The sequence below is a fragment of the Notothenia coriiceps genome, unplaced genomic scaffold (assembly GCF_000735185.1).
Source record: "Notothenia coriiceps isolate Sejong01 unplaced genomic scaffold, NC01 NC01_scaffold00037246, whole genome shotgun sequence".
Classification (NCBI taxonomy): domain Eukaryota; kingdom Metazoa; phylum Chordata; class Actinopteri; order Perciformes; family Nototheniidae; genus Notothenia; species Notothenia coriiceps.
Window position 1 is genome coordinate 18,434,611 of NW_011369947.1, and position 25,376 is coordinate 18,459,986.

Below are 25,376 nucleotides of genomic sequence, written 5' to 3' on the forward strand. Positions count from 1 at the left end.
GAGTAGCTACTGACCATGCTGCAGCAGTGAGCAGCAGAGGTGGGGAGAGGTGGGGCTATGGCTTCATCGTTATCAGGAAAATGATCGTATAGGGTGTACACACTGAGCCGTTTGGCCCCCCAGAGCGTTCCGTTTGCAGATCTATCCACTTTGGGACCCGTTATTGTTTGTGGGATCCGTTTCCACGTTTCCGTTACGGGCTTGTGTGAACTAACGGGCTATACGAAAGAGAAAAGTAGCAGATACAACCGTTTGCGTTCTCGTGTAAACAGCACCTTAGAGACACAGGGGAGGATGCTGATTGGTCTATAATTGGACATCATTGCCATATCCCCAGATATAAAGATCGGTGTCACCGTGGCCACCTTCCAGGATGATGGAACTTCCCTTGTGCTGACCACTTGACAACTCATTAAGTGTTTAAACATGAAATTGAGATGACAGGTCATATAATGTGACGTATATCAAACTATTGCATTTGTACTATATGTCATTTTAGGAACACTGATTATCTAGTTAGCAGCTGTATAATGTATGCCCCCCATTTCCTATGGGCAATTAGGAAATTAGAGGAAGAAAGTATATCAAACTTGAGGCTAACCCATTCAAAATTAACCTTTGTAGCTTCTACTATCAATGATGGTGATGTATTTCTGAAACAACATACCTTGGTGTGCTTTAAAATATATTGCTATGCTGTCAAAGCGAAATGTTCCTGTGCCAGGAAGCAAGTTTTTAAAGAAGCAGAACGCTTCTGGGACAGGACCGCTCTAACTTCTGAAATATCCATCACCCTCACATTCAGAGTTCAGAAGAAGTGCTGTCAGGGTTGAGTATGTGAAACAGATTTCTAGGACAAGATCTCTATACAAACATCATAAGAGCTCTGTTAAACCGGTTTGATCGTCAACCTGTTTTCTTGCTGCGCTTGTCTTCCGCTCTTTGGTCTGTGGAGTGTGTATGTGTGCAGCTTTTGTGTGTGTCTCGTGTCTCTTCTAAAAGACGGTCTTAGAGGATGTAAATCACCCCGTCAAGATTGAGGGCTGTGATAACATCCTGAGTGCACACCGAGACACACACACACACAAACACACACACACACACACACACACACACACACACACACACACACACACACACACACACACACACACACACACACACCACACACACACACTGGAAATGTCCATGTGAGATGAGTAATAATTCAATTAAAAAGGAACTTTTCATTGAGAATATCGCATGACCATGTTAACCAGTGCATCGTAGTCATTTAGTTGGGAGAGCTTATGGATATTTTTTCACTGTGACATAAATGTACATTGACAAACCACATCCAACATGATCATCAGTTTCAACAGCAAAACCTGTTGTAAGCCTTTTATCTTAGAAGATCTGTTAAGGTGCTGACACTACGTTTCATGAGCAGATCTGGCCCAGGAACAAACTTTATCTGTGTTTTGTTTCCAGTTTCCTCACCTCGGACATGTATTTTTCAGTTTCTCGTGTCAGTTACTGACGTTTGAAGTGTTGCTACACCAGAGAGCTAAATATAACCCAGAGACATCTGTGGTTTTTGAAATCATGCAGATAAGCGTTTTGAAGACATGTGGGCTGTCAAAATGTGAACTTCTCGGTTATTGTAAGACGGCTTCCATGGCATTGTGGGGAAGGTAAAGTATATTCAAGAGACCTGGCTTTATTTAAAGAAGCCTGAAGGTCCAGGAGTTTTAAACCTTAATATTAAGTTTCTCCTCTTTATAATTATAGAACTGTAATTTGAGTCATGATGGGCCAGAAAACTTCCTTAGACATGTTACATAACAAACGCATGGGAAAGAGTCTAAAGTGATTAGTAACATACTTTAGATAGTTAAATAAACTCTAGGTAACACCTTTAAAACAGCTGTGCTACATGAAATCAGAACACCCTGCTTGTATGTGTTTTAAACTACGGCCTTGTTCTATTTTTAAAATATCCAAGTCATATTGTCCTGTAGCTGTCATTGTGAAATAAGAAAGTGCTTTGATGGCTGTCAGAGGCCAATCAAGTCATGGGTCAATGGGTCACATAGCAACAGGCAGCAAAGGCCACAGAGGAAGAGAGAGAGAAAGACACAGAGGAGAAAAAGCAGGAGGGCAAAGACAAATGCTTATCGCTTCAGTGCCCCCGTGTCGGCAGCACCATCTCCCACTGTCACCACCTTGAGTGACACACATCGGGGTTGAAGGGTCAGCAGGGGTGAGGAAGTGAGGTGTAAGTGGGTGTATGTGTGAGGAGCTGTAAAGTTTCTTGGAGAGGAACAATAAAAGCAGTGATTGCAGGACAGGTTTTGAGCCTCTTTGACCAAACATAGTCACAGGAAGTAAACCCAGGAAGTATTCAAGGCCCGAAAAACGTTTTATCTCCCTGTGAAAAACTACACAAACAACTGATTTAAAAGTGAAACACTTGCTTTAAGTCCTGTCCTGAAGTATGCTATGATTATAATTTAACCACAGTACACTGAACAGTACAGGAGCAAAATTAAGTAGCAACAAATAATTATAATGCCTCTAGATTCTAGAACAGTCGTTTTCACAACAAAAGAAAAAAGGGAGTTTTACTTTTATAGTTTTGCTTTTACTATATTCTGGTGGATATTAACATTTTTTTAAATGTCAGAAATCTCCATGCCACAGTTAAGAATTGAAAAGGAGAAGATACAATAAATAATGAATATCATATAGTTTGGTAATGACAGTAAATAAAAATGTGGTATCATAAGGTTGTCTCTCCAAGCCTAAAACGTCTCAACTTAATTGTAGCCAGGAAGATTTTATTGCCAAAAACTAAATAAAATGGAAAAGGTGGAAAAAAACAAGCCCTGACCAAAGCAGAGCAGAAGTTTTGGTTTTATGATTGTTGGAAAATAAATAATGAGTGGGTGTCATTTTAAGGGACAATTGGCCACAATATAGAACTGGAAGGAACCAAAGGAGTTTAAGACGTTTTGCTGGCCTTTAATGCAGTAGTGAGAACATACATTTATGTGAAGCAACAACAAAATAAGAAAAGTAAAAATAATGAACTTAATCAGCATTTTGACACTTAATAAGCTTGACTGAAGGAAGAACAATAGATGAAGGTGAACGGGGGATGGTGCGAGAAGGTGGAAGTGTGTGTGAACAGAGGATAGGTAGGGGGCAAAGCAGTAGGTGGGTGTGGGACCATTGTCAAAGGATAGGCTACTGTTAATGGGGTGGGAGCTGCAGAGGAGATTGGAGGTGAAGTGAGGGAGTGACTGACACATGGATAGAGACGACTAGCAGGGGGTGGTAGGCAGAGAATAATGGTGGCAGGATGCGGGTGTGCTGCATTGAAGAGGGTGTGTGTGAGAGTGTGTGTGTGTGCCACTGGAGGCTATGCGTGTTCTCGATGTTGTTTCAGGTGTCCATACACCCCCAGCCAACCAGCAGGCCCTGGAGGGAGGACTGGCAGCTCATTAGCCTGATCAAAGACTCCACTTCCCCCTCTGGTGTAACACACAGACACACACACACACACACACACACACACGCACACACACACACACGCACGCACGCACGCACACACACACACACACACACACACACACACATACACACACACTCTCACACACACGCGCACACACAGACACACACACACACACACACACACACACGCACGCACGCACGCGCACGCACACACACACACACACACACACACACACACACACACACACACACACACACACACACACACACACACACACACGCTTTGCTGTGTTGTGTTTACCTGGCTAATCCGAGTCTAATCCGCCTGATATGCAGGATGTGGGGATCAATTAAGGAAAGGAAGGTGTAGTGATGAAGGGAGGGGTGGAGAAGCTGGAGAAAAAGTTGAGGTGATGTCCAGAATGAAATGTCACATTTTCAGGTAAATTATGCTTGACGTTCTTAAAACAGAGTGTCAAAGCAACACACTGACCTTCTTTTAAAAGCTCTTGAGCTAATGTACGGTTGCTTGGTAGTAATCGTTTTGGTGTCGTGGTAGCCTTGAAAAAAGAAACAATTTACGAAGTTCAAATGTATGTTTTATTTCCAGATATTTTTGTAAGGCTAATCGGTTAGAAATACTTCTGTAACCTGTTTGTTTACCAGCATTTACTTAAGGAAGCTTAAAAGGAGGTGTTACATTTTGAAAGTTACATCAACAAACACTTTGACAACCTACAGTACATGTATATGTAACCGCGGCCGCGCACACGGCCTAAAGTTTAGCTGTTCTACTGATCAAATTTGCTCTTTAACTCAAATGTATCAAACACCAAAAACTCCACAGATTCAATTAAAGAAACACAACACAGTTGGCAGTCAACAAAAAGGTTAAAGACAAGGATTTTCTCCCAAGAGTATTAGTGTTTTTATTATCTCAATGAATCTTATCCAATGAATTTATATACTGTTGTGTTTTGTGTCTTTTGTTGAGGGATCCAGCACCCCTGACGTGAGCGGCAGCCTTGGGAGTTGGGATTCAGCGGTGTTAGGCCCTCACGTGCACTTCACTGCCCCTTAAGTGTGTGTGTGTGTGTGTGTGTGTGTGTGTGTGTGTGTGTGTGTGTGTGTGTGTGTGTTTAGTTAATTTTGCACTTTCTTTAATTCATCACTTTCTTTGCAGTTGCTGTGTATGTACAGGGCACGTGTCGTGTGAGTGGCGGTGAGTAATACTTAGATTTTACCTGCTTGCTTCCCCCTCCCAACAGTAACTGTCTGCGCTCATTTAGTCCATTTCTATAAGCTGGATACCATTTTAAATAGCATTCTTGGTGAATTCATAATAAATTGTTGTTTTTACTGGTTAAAGTATTGTTTGTAAATGTGTCTGATATTGATAAATAAATATCATACTCTTGGGAGAAAATCCTTGTATTGAACCTTTTTGTTGACTGCCAACTGTATCGTGTTTCTTTAATTGAATCTGTGGAGTTTTTGCTGTTTGATACATTTGAGTTAAAGGGCAAATTTGATCAGTAGAACAGCTAAACGTTGGGCCGTGTGTAATAGTTAGAAAATTAAAATCACATTTTAAGCATCAACTTTCTTTCAACTAGTTTTGCTTTTGTTTGATACTTCGTTTTTCTTATCTTTCAGTTGGTGCATTTGCATTGACTCTGTTCAACATAAAAGCAGACAGACAAGACTTACAGTATTTATTTCAGTTTCAGCTTTACTTTTAGTTGGAGTTTCTGTTTTAGTTTCATTATGAAGGTATAAAACTCTTAATCAAATCCTCTTTCCTCTTGTACTTCCCTTGTGTCACCCATTGTGAGTCTTTATCCTGCCTCATGTGTTTTTGTGAAAACCTCATCCTGGTTAGAAATATATGTGACTAAAACCGGATTTATTCTATCTCCGTTAATCAGGTTTGTCTTAATCCTTAGTCTTAAATTAGCTTTCTTATTTGCCTGTTTTATGAATCAAGTTACAGCAGACAGCTGAGGAAAACCAGGTACATAAGCGCAAATGAATGCACCGAGTGACACAGCTCATCTGATGCAGAAAATGATTCTTTGTAAACTACAATGAGCTGACTGTCAGGATATCATCATAATCACTGACTCAGCTTCTGATGCTGAGATGATTCATTTTAGTGAGAATAGCATCATGTAAAAATAGAACTTATAGTGAAGAGCTGCTGTATATTTTCTGTTCATATTGAATAGGATCCTGATTCATATCCTGTATTGACTGGGCCTTAGTTCGGAAATTGACCACCTCATCATACATCATAATATAAAAGCCTGTGAGTCAAAGCATCCCTCTCGAGCCACATCCTCTCAGCTCAAGAGGAGATTGTGTTCATCAGAGGCTTACAAAGCATACTCCCCACACTCACATCTGGACACAAATTCACCATAAAAAACTCATTCAGGGGCCATTTTATCTTCAACATGAACTAAATCATATTATAATGAATTCATTTAGATAATTCTAAAGGATATTACTAAACTGTTGCAGCTCTATGAGTGGTCCATTTGTTTAATATTACATTTCACTACATGTATAAATCAAGAAGATAAACGTTTACTTTTTATAAGAAAATAATCGAATTAAAATTGAATTATGCAATGAAGAAAAAGTTATTTGGTCATAGTGTTAAAACAATAGTGTTATTATTTATAGGGTAAATGTTTTAAGGATATATTCTTTAAAAAGGACACATGTTCTTTTTGCCATGACTGTATTATCTCGCACCATTAAAGCCTCTTAGCAAAATGTTTTGGGGAACACACATTATTAAATAATAAACCAGAGACAGGAGAAGATTAGCTTAGCTTAGCATAAAGGCTATAGAAGAATGGAAACAGCTAGCCTGGCTCTGACGAATTATACCTCATCATGTCTAATCGCTACACAAAAAGTCAAGCAAAAACGACAAGTTGTGTGTTTAACTTCAAATGTGTCACATACTGTAACTATATATTGGCAAGGTGAAATTACTTCATAAAGAGCCAGCTGTTTCCCATGCATCTAGCCCTTATGCTAAGCTAAGTATGTCTCTCTGCAAAATAGCTTACTTCCCAAAATCTTGACAAATTCCTTTAAAACATCGAGGATACTCAAACATTACCCTGAAAGATAAAAGCTTAACATTGCTCAATATGTAATTCTAAAACTGTTTACACTAATTCTAAAGCCTGCTTTCTATGACCAGTTCACAGCTGACAGAATTGGAAAAGGCTTCTGGTTTTTTCCCAGATTAAACTGATTTCCTTTGTCTGCCACTCACTTTCTGTTGCTCTCCAGACTGATGGCTAACAGGAAGTTGCTGTAGCTGTCTGACGCTCTTCCCTCACCGTCACATCTCCTTCCTCTATCCCCTGATCATTTTTATACTCCTCTCATCTCCTCCTAATCTTCCTCTCTCCTGCTTCCTCCTCTTCTTTGATCTCCTAACCCCTCTCATAGCCTCTTTTCTTCTTCCTCTTCCGTCCTCTCGCCCTCTCCTCTCATTTACCTCAATTTTTCCACTCACCTGATCCTCTTGTCTTTCCTCCTCTCCTCTACTCCTTTTCCTCTCCTCTTGTCCTCCTGTCCCACCTCTGAAAGCTTAATTTAAGCTTGTCATCAGAGTATCTGGGAGCTGAAGTTGGATACTGCTGAAGCTGCAGCCATCATAACTTCTGGGGCGCAAAATAACCTGCAATCTGTCTTTATTTGTGGCTGTTTCACATAAGGTATTTTTGGTCCCACTTGTTTTCAGCTGAATTATATAAAAAAATATATAAAAAGCTAAATTAAATTAGATTTGTTTCACAAACAACTTTAAAAAAGCACACATGTTGTGAATCTGGTGTCGATTTAAGCAATGTGTTATCTTGCTCTGAAAAATGCAGGCATCTACATTTCTCTCATAGGATTTCTGTTATTTTCCATTGAAAATTCCTGAAAAAACGGTTCAGTTTTGACTTTGTAGCTCTCGTCTGAACTGGAAGAACCCCGCCGGGCGAGGGGAGGAAAGGAGAGCTCCGGTGGAAGTTGACCTTCGACCTTTCTTCAGAAGACTGACAGGACCCCGACTGCACTCTGACCTCCGGGGACCAACCAATCACTGAAGCGTGACCTGCCGTCTGGGGCGTGGCTACAAAGGCCCTTGCTTCTCCTCACCATTTCTCACATTCTGGGCATTCCAAGTGTTGCTGTGTACATATCATCCCGGCACCCCGTGGATGAACACACACACACACACACACACACACACACACACACACACACACACACACACACACTTACGCCATACACAAATTCAGTAGTACAATTTAGCTGGTCTGCACGCACGCACGCACACACACACACACACACACACACACACACACACACACACACACACACACACACACACACACACACACACACACACACTTACGCCATACACCGCACACACACGCACGCACGCACGCACGCACGCACGCACGCACGCACGCACGCACACAGTAATGTATAATAGAGGTTCCTGTTCTCCTTTAGACAGACACAGTCTTGCCTGTCCTCTCTCTCGTCCCCCCCCGTTATACCTAAATGACAGTCACTAAATTCTAGAGCCATATAAGACTGACAACGGGTTATATTAATCTTAATTTATACTTATGTTCGTTGAGCGACAAAATTATGTAACCGGTTCCAATAAAATAACCATTTAACATTAAGAATTCTTTGTTGTAGATGTAAAGTCTACGAGTGACCGATAGGTCATATACATGTGAAATACCGGTTTTTATTTAATAAACGTCAAACTTGAGTTGTTACAACATATGAATAGGAATGTAAATTGTTGGTGACATAATGTAGATCATATACGGAATATAAGTATGTATACCTGTATTGTTCTCATCTCCCCAGGGTTAATTAGATTAATGACCACAATAAAAGATATTACATCCAAAATAACACTTGTAAAAGAGCGCTTTTCACATATGGAAAACGAGAACACTTTAGAACCTAAAGAAAAGCCAGTCAAATGTTACGACTACATGTTTTGTGCTCAATCAAGGGTATTCGGAGTCGTCGTTAAAAGAGGCTAAGGTACAGATTTCTGTACTTAAATGTTTGGATATAAGTCAAAGTTGCATATGTGTGTCGCTATTGAGTCACCTAGCTATAGACGTACTTTTCAAACTCATTGTAGTCAAGTCAACAAAGATACTGGAGTGACAAAGTTTCGAGTCCAAACACACTGCAACCACACACACACACGCACACGCACACACACACACACACGGAACANTAATGATGCTCATTTCCAAGGATGCAATGTCTTCCATTTGTTGCCTAGTACAGTAGTTTCTAAAGTGTGTCACAATCTCCAACGAGGCGTTTTGGGGCAGTATAGACTGTGATAGAGTTTTACTCGCTACAGGGTGTACTTTGAGGGGTTTTGACTCTGCAGACCGTTTACATGCATAACAACCTTCATAACACACAAGGGGACGGGTAATAACCGGAAAAGCATGACATGGGACCTTTAAAGATTCACCAACACAACGGTAAGATCCTCCTCAAAACTGCGTGCTTTACTGATGGCCATGGAAGGACTTCTTCCTGTTTTTCATCTATTATGACTAACTTCTGCTTTCCAGTCCTGCACTGGCTCACCGGAAAAATACATATACAAATATAGTCATAAGGTCTACTAAATCCAAAGGATCCCCTCTTGGACCACCACTGCGGAAAATGTATCACAAGGTTTTAATGAGATGGTTTTATTGATCCCTATAGGGAAATTCTTTCATCTCTTTTGAACCAGCCCAGGAAGTTCAGAGGTCAGGGTCAGCACCCCTGGAGCTGACATGGATTCAGGGTTTCGCATGAGACCATTTCAGCAGGGCAAATGCTTGTCAACATGGAAACTGTGTCTGGTTCATAATGGGAACATACAGTCTATATGACCTTGAGGTCAGAGGTTTTCAAACCAAGGATCTTCAAGTGTCCCTGAGTCACCAGCAAAATTATCCATATGGAGTTTATTGTCAAATTAATTTCACGCTTGAAAGCAATAACTGATCATTGCTTATTTTCTTTGTTTTCACCAAATAAAGTATAGAGTTCTCTTCCCACTTTAAAAAAGTGTGATGGCTCTTCAGACTATTCATAGTTATATTGATATCATTTTTTTGAAGGCCGATGCTCATTAAAACACTATTGCCTAATACAACTAATATCATGGAGAAAAGCTTCTGCTAAATGGCATTCGTCACTTAAATGATCTGAAGTGGGACCAACCGGGACCAGATGAGGCCACATTTTCCAAAACGGTAGCCCAGAACAAAAAAACAACAAAGTCTTATGGGCTCACGGCTGCTAACGGACCAGCCTCTCCAACAATGGTGGTGACCATATGGAGCCACAAAACTAATTTCCTAATGAGTAAGCATGTCAAATTACTGGTCGAGAGATTTCCTTTCAAAATGTCAAATGCTAATGCAAAATTAATTGAAAGTGGCACATTTGTATGACCCAAAAAAAGTTTGTATCTACAAATATACAGTTGATTTAAACACAATAGCTATGATAGTGTTACAGAACAACCTGTTGTATGCAAGCTGAGCCAGTGTAGCTCATTTGGCCTCTGTGTTGTTTTTCCTTTACAGGAATTTCTAAGCCCTCTAATGGCTCTAAGTGAATTAGGGCTAATGTATCCTATTATGGTGCAACGAGGGCATGCCAAAGTCATCAAACTCTTTATTTTTATGGATGTGGACACACAGATTCATACAACCACACATACATGCGCCCCCACCCTCCTTCCTACCTCTTTTACCACACACATCTCCGGACTCCAAAGCACACAAACACACCTCCTGACCAAGCGGGCAGCGAGGAAGGAAGTCAATATTTGAGGAGTTGAAGCTACCTGAACTTGTGGTTGGGATCCGCCTCTTACTAGGCAGACTATAGAGTTTTCTACAATGCCGCTCTCAGCTTGACTGTTATTGTAGGTTAAAATCCATCATTACATTAGCTAATTATGTTATTCTTGGACATAAGCCTACCCTACTGTTCAAAAGAAGAAAAAAACACCCTTACGGTAACATTATTCACAAACACATGTACTGCAACCAGCCATTTGAAATGAGCTCAAGTACCCTTCTTCACCCATCATGTTCCAAATATGTGATTATGGATGATTATTAAGGGATGTTTTTTTACACAATAAAAAATAAAAAATGTTTGTCAAATTGAATCGTCAGTGTTTGGTACTTTGAAAAAGTGTGCATTTGGTCTGATGACACTTGGAGTTGCAGTTACAATTGATCTATTAGTTGAATGTACGACATCAGTTTATCCACTACTTTTACTCAATTGTATTCAATACGTCACCTACTGGTATGTATACCATCTAATTATCCCATTATTTTAACTACTTTTCATTAACTATTTCAACCATTTAACAATGACCTAGTAGCTAACTATTCCAACTGTTTATCCATTACAGTTTTCAGCATTTATAGGGGGAAATTTGGTTAACTATAAGTAATCAATTTACTTCATGCTTGCTTTCATCTTCATGCTAAATTCCCTCTCCAATGCTATGTATGGTTATAGTTAATGTACATTTACAAAAGTTTAGCATTCCATCTATGTTACCATATATAGCAATGGAATGCCCTTCCTAACCTATTATGTTGATATTTATATGGTTACATTTTCCGTTCTCCTGGTTCGGAGAAAACGCTTGGTTTTCAGTTGAAACAAATCACACACTGATGATACATTACATTATAGGGCCCCAACATCCTTTTGTAAATTTGACAAACAAATATTCTCCACAACCGGAAATAATGTCATCATGACCAAGCCGAGTTGTTGTGATAAGTAGGGGAAGTCGCCCTTCTGAATACACCAGATGACCAATGCTTAGAGTTTGGAGGTAAAATGACTTTGCAATGTTTCTGAACAACACACATATTTACAGGAAGCAAGCATAGGGACAGAGCCCGTAAGAAATATGAAGTACTCTGTGAGGTAGCAACAGTTTTTTTGTATCTCCCACTCATGTTTTTTTACTGCTACTATTGTCTGGGATCCATTAAACTTTTTGGGAAAATCTTTGAACTTTCTTCTGAATGAGACAGCTGTTTCAGATCGACATGATTTAAAAGTGCACGCTGAGTACCGTTTCCTGCATGTTGTTTATTTAATACCACAAATTATGTAATCTTTCAAAAATCATGAGTATAATATACTCATACATGATTTTTGATCATTCCTTTCATTTTCTATTGAAAATTGTATTTTATGTTTAGGAGGGAAAGATGTACAGACATGTGGGCCTGGTGTGAAAAGCACCTTCAGGCTGTTGCAACTGCAGCCCCACACAGCTGTTAATTGGTGAGAGATGTGTATTGTGTGGTGTCACAAGGGGAGGTGGGCGATTTAAATGATGGCTTACCTGCAACAGGAAGCTTTTGATGTAAGCTGTGAGTACTCTGTGTAGAGCTATCGCTGTGATTTGCATTTAAGCAGTGTCACACACAGACACACAAATACACACAGTCAGGGAACAATCAAAAGCCTTTCTCAGGAGATTGTGTCTTGGGAACAATCAGGAAGTACAAGATTGACAAACAACAATAGATTAGTGAAATACAACAAGTGATAGACTTAAGTGATACACGAGAAGGTTATTGGCATTGTAATTTGATTTAGAAAGAAATGTCTGTGTGTGGATTCTGAAGAAACTGAGGTGGAAATAACGGTTCAACTACAGATTTTTTCCAAGGTTCGAATAAAGAATGGGCTTAAAATAATATACATTTTGTTTGGTTTTCAAAGCGCAGGGAACATTTTTTCAACATGTGATATGTCAAATTGCTGTGGAAGCAGATGGGGCTGTCCATTAGACATCTCAAGCTCACAGCAGTAGCCAGCAGATGTGGCAGGAAGGAAAGCTGGGAGGGAAGACTCCGGAGAGAAATCTAGGCCCTCCCTTCCGTGCATGTATGCCTGGATGATCACACCGACAAGAAATCTACAATTCAACAAGCACTTCATGTGGACCATGCCTGCAAGCCACACAGCTGCGCACAGAAATCTGCCAGTATCTACAGTGTGTGTCTTTGTGCATCTGTGTGTGTGTGTGAGAAAGACAGAGAGAGTTATAGAGGGAAATAATACAAATGTGAGGAAAAGGAAAGACAGGCTGCCATGTGAGATTTCCATATTTGTTGGTCTATTATGAAAGCTCTTTAATAATACATTTTAAAGAGCTTATTTTAGTTATCTTGTATATTGAGAAGATCCCTGCAGGCAGAAAGTAATGCCATATTATTTTCAAGTCTGCATTACATCATGGAGTTTTAACAAAGCTGTTTTGCAATACTGCATTTTAGATGGAGTGATGCTATTTTAAACTAGACTAAAGCTATTATGGGTTTAAAATGTTTCCCCCATGCCACTATGCAGAAGTATTTACATCAGATTAATAAAAACCTCTTAGGATTGCAATATGATTCCTATTCCTAAAATATACACTATATCTGCATGAAAAGGTCATACATGTAAATATACTCTTGAGAAACCTACATTTCTATAATACACTATTACAGGCATATCATAAAAAAACTATTCAAGACAATATTAATTGTATACACTATTTATGATTAAGGCATATTCAGTTGATTAAAAACCTTTTTCTGTGTTTTATAGACTATTCTGGATGCTTAAAGGACAATTGTTTTTGTTTCTGATTCATCCAAATACAAATAAAATTACATTATATCGTTCACTGATTCTTTCTCTCTGTCTATACTTTTTATCCAAAAAAACAATAATCACAATTTGGGATGTAGTGGTTTCCATGGTGATTTATGCAAACAGCTAATGGGGCAACTGTTAACCTTTGACTGGTTAAAAGCCCCAAGCTGAGGGAGGGGAGGGGAGGATGGTGAGGGTGGGGGGTTGCAGGGAAACACACACACACACACACACTGGGATGTCAGAGAGAAAGGAAATTCAGACTCATTTCCTCCGTGTGGTTTCGGTACAAATCAACAACATCCTGTCCTTTTGTGAATCCTGCCTGCCCTCATGCTGGTTTGCGTTTCAGAGTAGGCGTTATAACCCCCCACCCTTCTCCTCCCCTCCCCCTCATCTCCTCTGTTTTTTACACTACCATAGATAGAAGCTGTAGTCATACCTCACATTGTTGCAGAGGAAGGAAGGACACGTCCTTGTTCGCAATAGACGGATTTAGATAGAATAGATACACAAGAGGAGCGGCCATTATTATTCCTAATGGCGCTGAGAAATAGCCTTTGGTATCTCGACATCGAAGAAATGTAGATTAAAATAGAAATAGCCGTCATGTTTTTATACATCAACCTCATTTGTATCATACATGTGGGATGGTGGCTTTGCTTAGATGTTTTGTTTCCTGAAATGCAGGCCATGCATGCATCTTTATGTTTTTAATTAGGACAGTTTGCCCTCCATTAATCAGAATCACAAGAATATTCAAGATTGAATTCGCCAGGATGAAATGAGACATTAATTCATTGCAGATTTCACATCTTGCTCCCCCTCTCATCTATTACACAAAACCACCATAATCGCGTCTCCTTTAATGTGTTGCAGGAAGCGAGAGCTGCATAGATAAATAAATTAACAGGCTAAAATAAAGCGAGAGTGGCACCACAGCCGATGAGCCGAGGCTTTATGTAAATCAGGCCTGACATTGCCCTTGTGACCAAAAAAAAAGACCCACCTCCTCATTCCCTCACCCCCTTCTCTCTCTCTCTCTCTCTCTCTCTCTCTCACACACACACACACACACACACACACACACACACACACACACACACGCCTCAATCGCCATTTCTTCCCATTCATAAAAATCTCGGCAGCGCGCCTGCGCAATGTCATTCGGAGTCCTCCCCATTCATAAAAATGTAACCTCCGCATTTCAGCCCTCCTGAGTCGCTCTGCCCTCCCATTCACAAAAAAAGGAAAAAAAGCCGAGGCATCTGCGCAGTGCCGTCCCTTCCCTTTCCTCTACCCTCCCATTCATAAAAACTCACTTCCCTCCCCCTCAGTGGTTGCAACACCATATCCAAAGCTCTGCGTCCACAGTCGCCTTACGCACCAGCGAGTGGAGAATAGTGCAGGAGATCCCGTCTCCTTTCGATTACCGTGCTCATTATTACTTCATAACATTTGGACTTATCTTTACTGTGGAGCTACTCACTCACTGGGACTGGACTATTGCCTGCGCGCAAACGTCGTGCGCAACGAAGGGATGAGAATTGTATCCTGAGACCAGAGTAAGTGATTAACCCTGATGGTTTCTCATCGTTAAATAATTGAAACTTGTGAGTGTAAAGCTGCATAAACAGTATTCAGCCCCCATTTGCTGGCTGCAGTGAACTGTCCCTCTTTATCCAGTGACTTGTGCACATGCAAACGCTCTTGCAGACTCTATTTTGCAACAAGCTGATTCGCGGACCCTTGTTTGCACTTTGAGTCAATATTTAACAACCGATTTCGTATCAAAAGTAATGTTGTAGTCATAGAGAGGTGAAACCGTGTCGCGATGAAGCGTAACTTGTTCGCTTTTTTGAAAGTAGAGACGTATTTCAACCTATGACGCGTTGCTATTTGAAGCATCATATATGGCCAATGTCACGATATCAGTCAGCGTAACAGATCCATATTTCCACCTCTGTCTAAACCTCCGTCCACTCTGAAGCCATGGCTGTTCATGTTGTAGCATATCTCGGGCGGTTTGATGTGTGTCTCGGTCTCGCTGCAGCAGCGGTTGGCGCACCATTTCAGTTGTGTCAGGTGTTTTTCCCATTGCCTTTTCATCCTGTCCGGCTAACTTCCAAGAAAATATAAAAATGTGTCTTTTATCTGCCTATTTCGGATGTCATAACGTCCAGGGTAACGCATCAAGCTACGCATTTAAACATCGCTTATTTAACTATCCCTCAACCTAAATCTGTCTGGTGTAGAGAGTGTACCATTTGCTTCATTGTTCGTCCTGTTGAATATGTATAAATTCAGGTGTAGGCTACAATACGTGGATAAAATGCCTATATGCTATTCGACTATGCCGAGCGGCCGCCTCCAGTTTGTATGACTCAGTCCATTCACATATTAAAGGGAGGGACGGGCACACGCGCGCACACACACGCACTTAAACTCGCAATGTTCCGGATTGGAGTTTATAATGGTCTAGATTTGACGATCACTCGCGCTTTTGTCGGTGCCAGCAATGTCACAACAGGTTTCTCAACCAGGCTTTTGGAAATCCGAGGAAATAGGAGAATAACACGAGCCGACGGTCAAGCAGAGTTGTGTCGAGCATGACACATGTTTACATAAAATAAACAATCGATCAGCAGTTATGAACCGCACCACGACAGGGTTTAGGTCCTTGGTAACATTCAGAGTGCCTTGGAAGAATACAATCAAAACCATAATGCATCTCTCAGGGTCTGAATGAGCTAGGTTTGCGGGGTGATTTTGTAATAAGCTAACTTACCACCGCAGATGTAGGTCAGTAGAAAATATAGTTTGTCGTCAATCATCGTTTTTATTTATGTCTTTGTCGGTCTGCCCACCGTTCATCCAAGAAATGAATGATGAAACCGATTTCATTCAGGTTCATCATGACTGGAGCGCATTGATTCATGCTTGCAACACCGATTGCAGCCAGCAGTTTTCATTCACAAAAACCGGCAGTTCATAAAATCTGACCCATTCACAAATTGCAAGATTGGTCTGTTTCTCTGATTCAAATGTGTGTGTATATACATGTTTTAACATGGACAATCTTCAAACTGATACAATTGTAGGCACAATTATATTATTTGCTTATTAGGATGTCATTTTTCCAAGACCCTATGTATTTGCCTCTTGTGTTAATTGTGGCTTAGTTGTAATCTTTTTTCTGGAAACCTTCTCATCTCTTTGCTCTGCCTTGTTTTGCATCTTTGAGTCTTTTGCATGCAAGCCCTGCTCTCTATTGCTCCCTGCTCTTTGGAAAGGAGGCGATGAGAGCCAAACTTCTATTGTCCTAATGTCAAAGTTAGAATAGAGGAGGTTTGAAACCTGGTTGTCTAAACAATCAAGGTCGTTAGGAAACTCTACATTCAGATTATTCAAGAGATCCGGTATCTGTTGAAAGAGTTTTAAAATACGCAATAATCCTCTTGGGTTAGGCAAGCTTTCCTGTAAAATATGTCATTTTACACATTGTCTGAGGCGTTGATTGGCAATCTAATGATTCCTTTAGATAGTTATTGTAAGTTGTATTATAGTTATACAATACATTTTATATCATGTGGAAAAAAAGTAGTTCAATTATGACATAAGTCATTAGCAGAAGCAAAAGAAGCAGGACATTTAAATTATACCACATATTAAAATTGACACTTCACAACCCCTCCAATATAATCGTATGTTTGGGATTAAATGCAAGATGCAATAGGTGTTTTTTTTACTAATTGAATGTCTAATGTCTAATGACCTGAAACCTTGACTGGTTTGGTTAAAGACACATAAAGGAATGTTATTTTCCCTGTCACCCTTTATTCAAAATGGTACAAGAGCAATAACTTAAACAGAACATGAAGCTGGTTTTAACTGTCTCTTTTGTGTCTGTCTTTTTTCAGTTTTGCTAAATGCTGCTTTAGAGTGAAGACGTGCAAGGCACCAGCCTACACATGGAGTCCAGGGTTCCCCACCACATCCCCGGAGTGTCCTCCTCTCTCATATCCCAGCCCCTCTTGGACAGCAGAGTGCCCTACGGCCGTCTTCAGCACCCTCTCACCATCTACCCCATCGACCAGATAAAGTCCTCGCATGTGGAAAACGACTACATCGACAGCCCGGCTGTTGTCTCTCAGCAGCCACCAAGCCAGAAGTCTGTGAACCGTAGAATCACCTGGCTTGGTCAGAATCAGGATGCTTTTCTTGGGGCAAACCACAACCACCATCACAATCATCAACACCAGCAAGGCAGGTGTGAGCCCCACTCTCACCAGGATAACACCACCCACCCTTGGATTTCCTTCAGTGGGAGGCCCAGCTCCATCAGCAGTAGCAGCAGCACCTCGTCTGATCAGAGGCTGCTGGACCACGCTGCGCCTACCCCAACGGTGGACCACCATCCAAACCTGCATCCCCACCAGGGCCCCGTCAAAACAATCACAACCCAAACTCCAGGCTGCTTCCCTTCCTCTGAATCAAAAGTCCTGACCTCCTCTTCCTCAGCTTCCTCCTGCTCATCCTCCTCTAAATCGCTGGACCTTAAGTCTGCAAAGATGCCCGCAGGAGGCGTGTGCACCAATGGAGGCCAGCAGGGTTTGGCGGTGATCCCTTCATCCCCGGCAGAGAAGAAGCACCTTGTTCTCTGCGAGCACTGCGGGAAGTGCCGATGCACGGAGTGTACGCTCCCCCGAACCCTACCCTCTTGCTGGGTCTGCAACCAGGAGTGCCTGTGCTCTGCTCAGAGCCTGGTGGATACAGCCACCTGCATGTGCCTGGTCAAAGGGATCTTCTACCACTGCACCGAGGATGAGGACGACGAGGGCTCATGTGCCGACAAGCCCTGCTCATGTTCCCAAGCTAACTGTTGCGCACGCTGGTCCTTCATGGCTGCCCTTTCATTTGTCCTGCCTTGCCTGGTCTGCTATCTGCCAGCAACTGGACTGGCCAAACTTGGACAGAAGTGTTACGACAATGTTAGCAGGCCTGGCTGTCGCTGCAAGAACTCACAGGGCGGCGTGAGTGCCCCGGTGTGTAAAAACGGCGTGGAGGCAAAAGTTGGGACAATAGAGAAGCAGCAGCAGCAAGGGTCATGATAGTGGACCAGACAGGCTAATGGTTGCCTCAGTAAAAAATGGACAGGACCACACACTACTTGCTTGCTCTCTATGGATAGGACAATCCAACACCAACCCCTTAAACTACCCCATTAATCTGCTGGAAAGTGACTTATGTAAAACAAAGGTACTTAAATGGCTTCTAGACCTTTGTTTGATAGGGTGGATGATCAAAAGGGGCCTGATCTGTGCAAGTCTGCTAGTAGGAATAGATAACAGGCCCCCTAAGATGTTTTTTTTGTTTTTGTAAGAGTGACACAAGAAGAAGAGACTAGATTGTGGGACTGGTTGTGTTGTTTTTGCAAAGATGGCTGAAGGCACAAAGTCATTGTACCTCTCTACTGCTCTGTATTTCTTAGCTAATTTTGTAATGGTAACTAACCAGAAGCTGGTGGCTGTTCCTCGGCTAACATAAAAGTTATTAGATGGAGATGAATATCTGTACGCCTCCCTCCCAACCCCCGAAAGCACAGCATAGTGTGGGTAAAAACACTAAACTAAGTGATAACCAATATTGTGGCTTTATGATAGGCCACTGCAAGAGTGGAATCACCACCTACTCCATCACTCTCTCCTCTATTATGATGATCACCATCTTTGAGGTTTTCTCCTCTTTTAGCTTGAAAGATTCTAGCTTGATGCTAACAATTTATCTTTAGTTTTAATCTACAAGGAGGAGCTGTAAAAAGCAAAAATGTTTGAGACTTAAAGATAATAGTAATTTCCCATAATAAGTGTAGAGTAAGAGAGAGAGATAATCACTTTACAGTGTTTTTCCTGTTTTTGGGGGGTGAAGTCCAGATATTATAAAAGATTTTGAAGGCTTTTCACCAATCACCTCGGAGGTAATGCATGTCATGACCTGCATGCTCTAGTCTAATGGTTACCCAACGTGCTAGAAGTCGATGTGTCGTAGAGAAATGTGTAAAAAAGTACACCCAACCTTCTCAGGGACTGTTACAGTAATCCTCTCTAGAACTTGGCCTACAGCATGTTGATTTCTAAACTGCCTAAGAGCCTGGTCTACTTCCTCTTTGCACAATAAGGCAAATACATATTTTGGGGCAAAAAGGCAATTGTGAATAATTTAAAACAAGTAAGCTAAGTGAGAGACAAGCTGGCCAGAAAATAATGTTTCCGGAGGAGAGGGGATGCAAGTGATAGAGAGTGAAAAGGGGGGAGAGAAGGCATAGCAAAGTTGTTGTTGTGTTTGTATGTAGTCAGCCTTTGTCAAAATCAATCCTGCCACTTGCACAACCTTTTTAGGAAGACGCAAACCCCTTAAAGGATGTACTAAAGCACAGTATTAACCACCTCAGCCATCTCACATTACGTTTGCGTGCACTACATTTAGCCCACACCCCCAGCCCCCCTCTACACACAGTGTCTTCATTCAACTCTAATCATTATGCTGCATAGCTGCGTTAGTCAGATAGGTTGTCTTTTATTCTTAAAGTCTATTTGTGTGGCTTGCATGATGTTCTTAGGACTTTGCCAAAGGAAGCTAGGTTACAGTAGCTTGTTTTCGCTGTCTGAGTGATCACAGTTGTTAGGCCCTCTTGCCAAATGGAGTTGACGGCAGTTGGTTCTTAAAGGCATGCTGCCCTTTAATACAGATGGCCTTTTCTGTTTGGCATAAAGGCATACTGTCTTTGTTGCTGCATAATACACGCCTCTCTTTCATGTTGGACACTTAACTTCCATTAGGGCGCCTAACTTTGTTCATAACCGTATTTGTCTTGTTGCACAAAGCTGATATCACAGGAAAAAAAGGAAAGAAAAAACACACTATCCTTAGTCTTGAATGTATGAGGCAATATTTTCAAAAACCTAGCAATTCACTCCGAGAGAAAGGTGCCAAAACTGAGAATGATTGTGTGATTGGGCCAAAGCCTAATACATTATAGGTAGGCGGCAAAAATTACAAATGTTTTGACAATATATTTAGTAATAGAGCTATGCAGGTACAATGTTATTTGCTGTAAATAGTTTCACAACATTTGTGTTCTTTAGAAGAGACTTTTAAATGTCCTTGAAAGATTGCATGGTACGTTATAACTACAATTCAGTACAAAATATATAGAGAATATATTAGATATATATTTTGAGGGTAAGATTAAGATGTTTTTGAGGTTGTGAGTAAAAGGAAAGATTGAGTGTGGAGATAGGAAGGTTCAGGGAGGGGTAACAAAGATGACAGGTCTTTCTATCACTAGCACTTGATTTAAAAAGTGTGCCCGGCAATAAAAAAAAAAGAAGGAAAACAAATTCCTGCTGTTTATGCTATCCATGGCTCGTTAGCAGTCGAGAGGCTAAGCTAATTCCCTGGTTCCTCTCCGAGTCCTAAAGACTGTGGACTCATTGAATCCACACAGGGAACACAATCTACCCCTATCCGGATCAGCCCATTTCCTGCTGTTACTTCTCAGTGTCTCAGCTCTCCCCTCTTTCTCTCCTTCTTGCCTTTTTCCTTCCTCTCTTCCCTCTTCTTCCCTCCTTCCTCCCTGAGAAAAAGTTTAACAAACACCCCTGGCCTTGATTGACAAACACAGCTGCTGTGCATAAACGTGTCATACCACAGAGAAGGGAGAGAAAGACAAGTCTGTCTCTCTTCCTCTCCCTTTCTCGACTGTTTTCCCTCTCGATTTGTAGTTCTGTGCCATCGTTTTAACCAATGGACCTCTTTTTTCAACAGTCGCTGCCTTTATTTTATTTCTCTGCTCTGTCACTGCACGTTAGCTTTATACTTTTACATGTGCTCGCTAGCCTGTTAAAGGTGTGGAATAATCATCCAACAATGACAACTCAATCATTAAAAACGTTATTTTTCTTTCTTTTTTTACCCTTTGCTACAATGCTGTGACTTTTACACACCCATACCCCTTTGTGTCGCTCAAATTTCGGGCACTGATTTATTTTATTTTCAACCCAAACAAAAGGAAAAGTCTCATACAGCTGGGTGATACTACTCCATTCCTTTTATGCCTTTGCAATGTCAATGTTGGGGATTAAGAACGAAATCCGTGCTTTTGTTTTGTTTAGATATAACAAAAAGAAAAAAAATCTCTCATATAAAAGGTTCCCTTTATAGATATATTTATTTTGAAGTTCTATTTTATATAGTATTTATTTAGATGCCAACCTTTTGTTTGTGAAGAAAGCTTATGTCGAAATGGAATGTACATTGACAATGGAAATATATATTGTTAAATATACCTGGCTGTTGTGTCGTTACTTTTGTGAGCTGTTTTCAACCAAATAACACACACACACACACACACACACACACACACACACACACACACACACACACACACACACACACACACACACACACACACCATGCACTATACCTCAGAATAACCACTGACATAAAACTCCAAGTGGGATTTTGGACAAAAATACTCATAAAACTTCCAAGTTACATAGTAAAATATAGATATAACAGCATGTCCTAACATTACAATTTGACAAATAAGGATCAACATCTTGAAGGAAATCTTAGGTCCTAAAGTGCTTAGGTCCTAATGTAATCATTCATAAGTACAGTGCATTTCAGCATACCTTTTAAACACATTGTAGGCTTCTTATAAAGATACTTTAGTTTACTAAATGCTGATTACGTTAACTACGATTCGTTCTATAAAGGAATGTTTATGGGCTTGAGTTGTTTTACATCATCACTTCAACTTCCTGAGGTCCCCTGCTTCCTGTGTCTGAATAGATTGCTCTCTATAAAACACTGTTAGGTCACTGAAGGCCAAATAAAGCAGCTTGACCTTAAACTGAAAAAAAACATTACATAAGTAACAGGAAATCATTTAGAGACTTCCTCGTAACGATGTAACATGAGACAGATGGCCACTTCATATCAGAGCAATGCTTGATGGCTGCTGTGTTTGTTTGTGTGCGATTGACTCACAGGTTAAACTGACTTCCTCCTAGTTTATAGGGGTGGTCTGTTATAATCTGGATGTGTAACATTCCTTTCTCTCTAAAGCACCTCCTTAAGAAGCTGGAGCACACAAAATCTTCCTGTCACACACACACACGCACACACATACACACACTGTCATCACCCCCCACCCCCAGCCCACCTGCACTGCTGTTACCCCTGAGGCGCTTTTCATTCCCTTATGCCCTTCCCCTCTGCACCCTTGTTTCCTGGGTGTTTACCAGAGTGCACCTGGGAGAGTAAAGCGGGACACATGAACACCACAGAGTGTGTGAGAAAGGTAGAGAAGAGGCAGCTAAAAAAGGGAAAAAAGAGCACATAAAAAGAACAAAGTGTAGAACAGAGTTGGCCTTCCAGCATCACATAAAGAACACGTTTCCGCTGCAGAAGCCCTGCAGGCGCTGAAGAGTCTGCTCTAACAGGTGAGATCACAGACCAACCTGCCTGTTTACCTGCCGGTCTGTCAGCACCCACCTGGGACAGCACACACACACACAAACACCTGCATTTGACTTCCTCCACACCTACATTGTCATCTCCACCCCACCGGGCCACATACATATCATCAACACAGGAAGCTCCGGCACAGGCAGCTGAAGGAGAAACCATTTATTATCAGCTTGTATTATAGCAGACTGGATTCACAGTTTCAACCATTGCTGGGTCAGAAACTGAGCATGCAAATAATTATTTGTGCTGTGGTTTGGGCTTACGAAAAGTGGTTTGGTTTACCACAGGAGACAATGCAGCTAGAAAACCGATGAAACTAATGTTTGAATCTTCAGAAAAAAAATTCAATTGTGTATGTTTACTGTGTTTTTTTTCAATTTGCTAAGCAATGTGTGTGAGCTAGTATGTCAGACTGCTGCTACCGCCACATGTTTGTGCTCTGCCTCATTTACAGCGTTATTGTACCATCAAGAATAAGGTTGTCACACCCACACATCAGCTGTTGTTATAGGAAAGCATTTATGTTGTGCCAGTAGTTTCTTACTCCTGCATTTTCAAATGCAAATGGGACAGTGTTACATTATTGTCCAAGAGAGAATAATTATTTAGCTATTGAAATTGGCCAGAGATTAAGACATTGAAATGCATTAAATGTGCTCCATGTTTACTTATAAAATAACTAGAAGTCTGTGGCCTTTAGGCTGCATGGGACTTTGAGTCAGGACATGTATGACACAGAAAGTGTGTGTATGTGGATTGTACCATCAATGCATCAATGCATAGGAGTCCTACTGGCGAGGTTGTGTTGCGATAACGCAGGACAAAGGAATCATCAGGTGCCACCAATCGCCAGATTCTGACTTGGCCCATCTCATGTTGGTCTTCTTATCTGCTGCATCAGCCGCTTTGTCACCATACCAACATACATCAATGTGACCCACGATATAATTGAAAAAAGGGAAAAACAGCCACTTTCCAGCGTGAATCTGCATTTGGGTAACATATGTTAGACTAATGTTCTGAGGCTGTGGGGAAATCTACAAGCCAATTTCTGCAATGAATTATGTTTCCCCTCAGCTGGTTTGAGATTTTCAAGAAGCTAACTGTAATTGTGTCTTTCCAGCACTTATGTGCTTCAAGCAAGCTCAAGTAAATCCCCCGCAGTTTGCTGTTTAGATGACATATTGCAAAAGTCATTTTCACATCTGGTGTAGCGCTCAACCAAACCCCCTTGCACCACCGACCCAGCTACATGCACACACACTTTCCTCTTTTCTTTTCCTTTCACCCCTATTCATAACCCTCCTCCTGTTTTTTTGTTTAAAAAATATAATGTATAGATGCCGATAGATAAAAAAATGTAATACAAAAAAGGGGTTAAGTTTGCAATATGTTGCTGATAGAGATTTTAATTTGCAGGGGCAACATTAGCAAGCATCAAAACAGCATGAGTTGTAGCTAAAGTCAGAATCAGAAAAAACAAAATGTTGGCCCTTAAATGGTTTGCAACCTTTACCAATATTTTTTGTGATGCTAAACGAAAGCATATACCGTTCCAGGGTAGAAAACCCAAAGGTGAAGAGGTAGCACAATCACACATCTTAAGGACGGGGTAGGTGCTGGGGCTTGGTGGATTCTATAAAGATGGCCTCTGCCTATTCAATGCTGAAACTCTTGCAGGACCTTGTGGTGCAATGTATTCCCACAAAACACATTGAAAAAATTCCCAAATTGGGAAAATAAAGTATATCTAATCTAAATGTTGATGAGCACCAGGAAGTGCACTAATAAAACTAAGAGCCTTTCACCCAGCCTTGCGATGAAAGGCTCTTCGCCCGACCTCATGGTGAGCACTATAGACTGTTTTCCGTTGCTTTCACAACTTCATATACATTTTGGCTATTTCAAATGTGTCTGTCACAAATGAGATATAGCATTTGGGGAACAGGATTCTTCTCATAAACCCGTAGACAAAAATCAAGTCTGCATCCAGCGCAAAGAAATGTAAATTAATGCGTGTTTCCATTTTCTACTTTCTACTATATAGACATTTTAAGAGTTTGCAGTATTAAGATAAACTGAATTTTCTAATTATGCAATTGGGTGTCATTACAACACAGCCGAGAGGACAAGGACGAGATGACTTAAAAAAAAAGCCTTCCAAAGAAAGAAAACAATGTTGAAATCTAGAACTAATGACACAATTTGACTTTTCCGCATCAACCAATTCTAAAAGAGTTTTGCAATATTTCTTTGAATTTCTGGTGAATGAAATCACCATTTGATTGTGTGTGTGACGTGTGTGTATGTGTGTGTGTGTGTGTGTGTGTGTGTGTGTGTGTGTGTGTGTGTGTGTGTGTGTGTGTGTGTGTGTGTGTGTGTGTGTGCATAAGTGTGAGTTGGGGAGGGGTTTATTATACTCGTAAGCACATGAGATCCTGCGCAGGTCTGCAGGAATGCACACTCTTATATGGGGCAGACATGGCAAGTGCACACTGTTTGGGAAATGGAACCCCCTGACATTTAGACTTGCAGATTGCAAAATCATGTAGCCTCCAACCACACACACACATACACACACACAC

At 41.0% G+C, this 25,376-nt stretch overlaps 2 protein-coding genes across 2 annotated transcripts in view; both read left to right on the plus strand.

Annotated features, from left to right (window-relative positions):
- LOC104966019 (AP-1 complex subunit beta-1-like) overlaps positions 1-25,376 on the plus strand; it is a 373,094-nt gene that overhangs the window by 346,472 nt on the left and 1,246 nt on the right. The gene's annotated exons all lie outside the window — the stretch shown is intronic.
- On the plus strand, positions 14,618-21,168 carry spry4 (sprouty homolog 4 (Drosophila)). The gene is made up of 2 exons (XM_010795103.1): positions 14,618-14,819; positions 17,175-21,168. Exon 2 carries the CDS (start codon positions 17,226-17,228, stop codon positions 18,363-18,365), a length of 1,140 nt encoding a protein of 379 aa, XP_010793405.1. The 5' UTR covers positions 14,618-14,819; positions 17,175-17,225; the 3' UTR covers positions 18,366-21,168.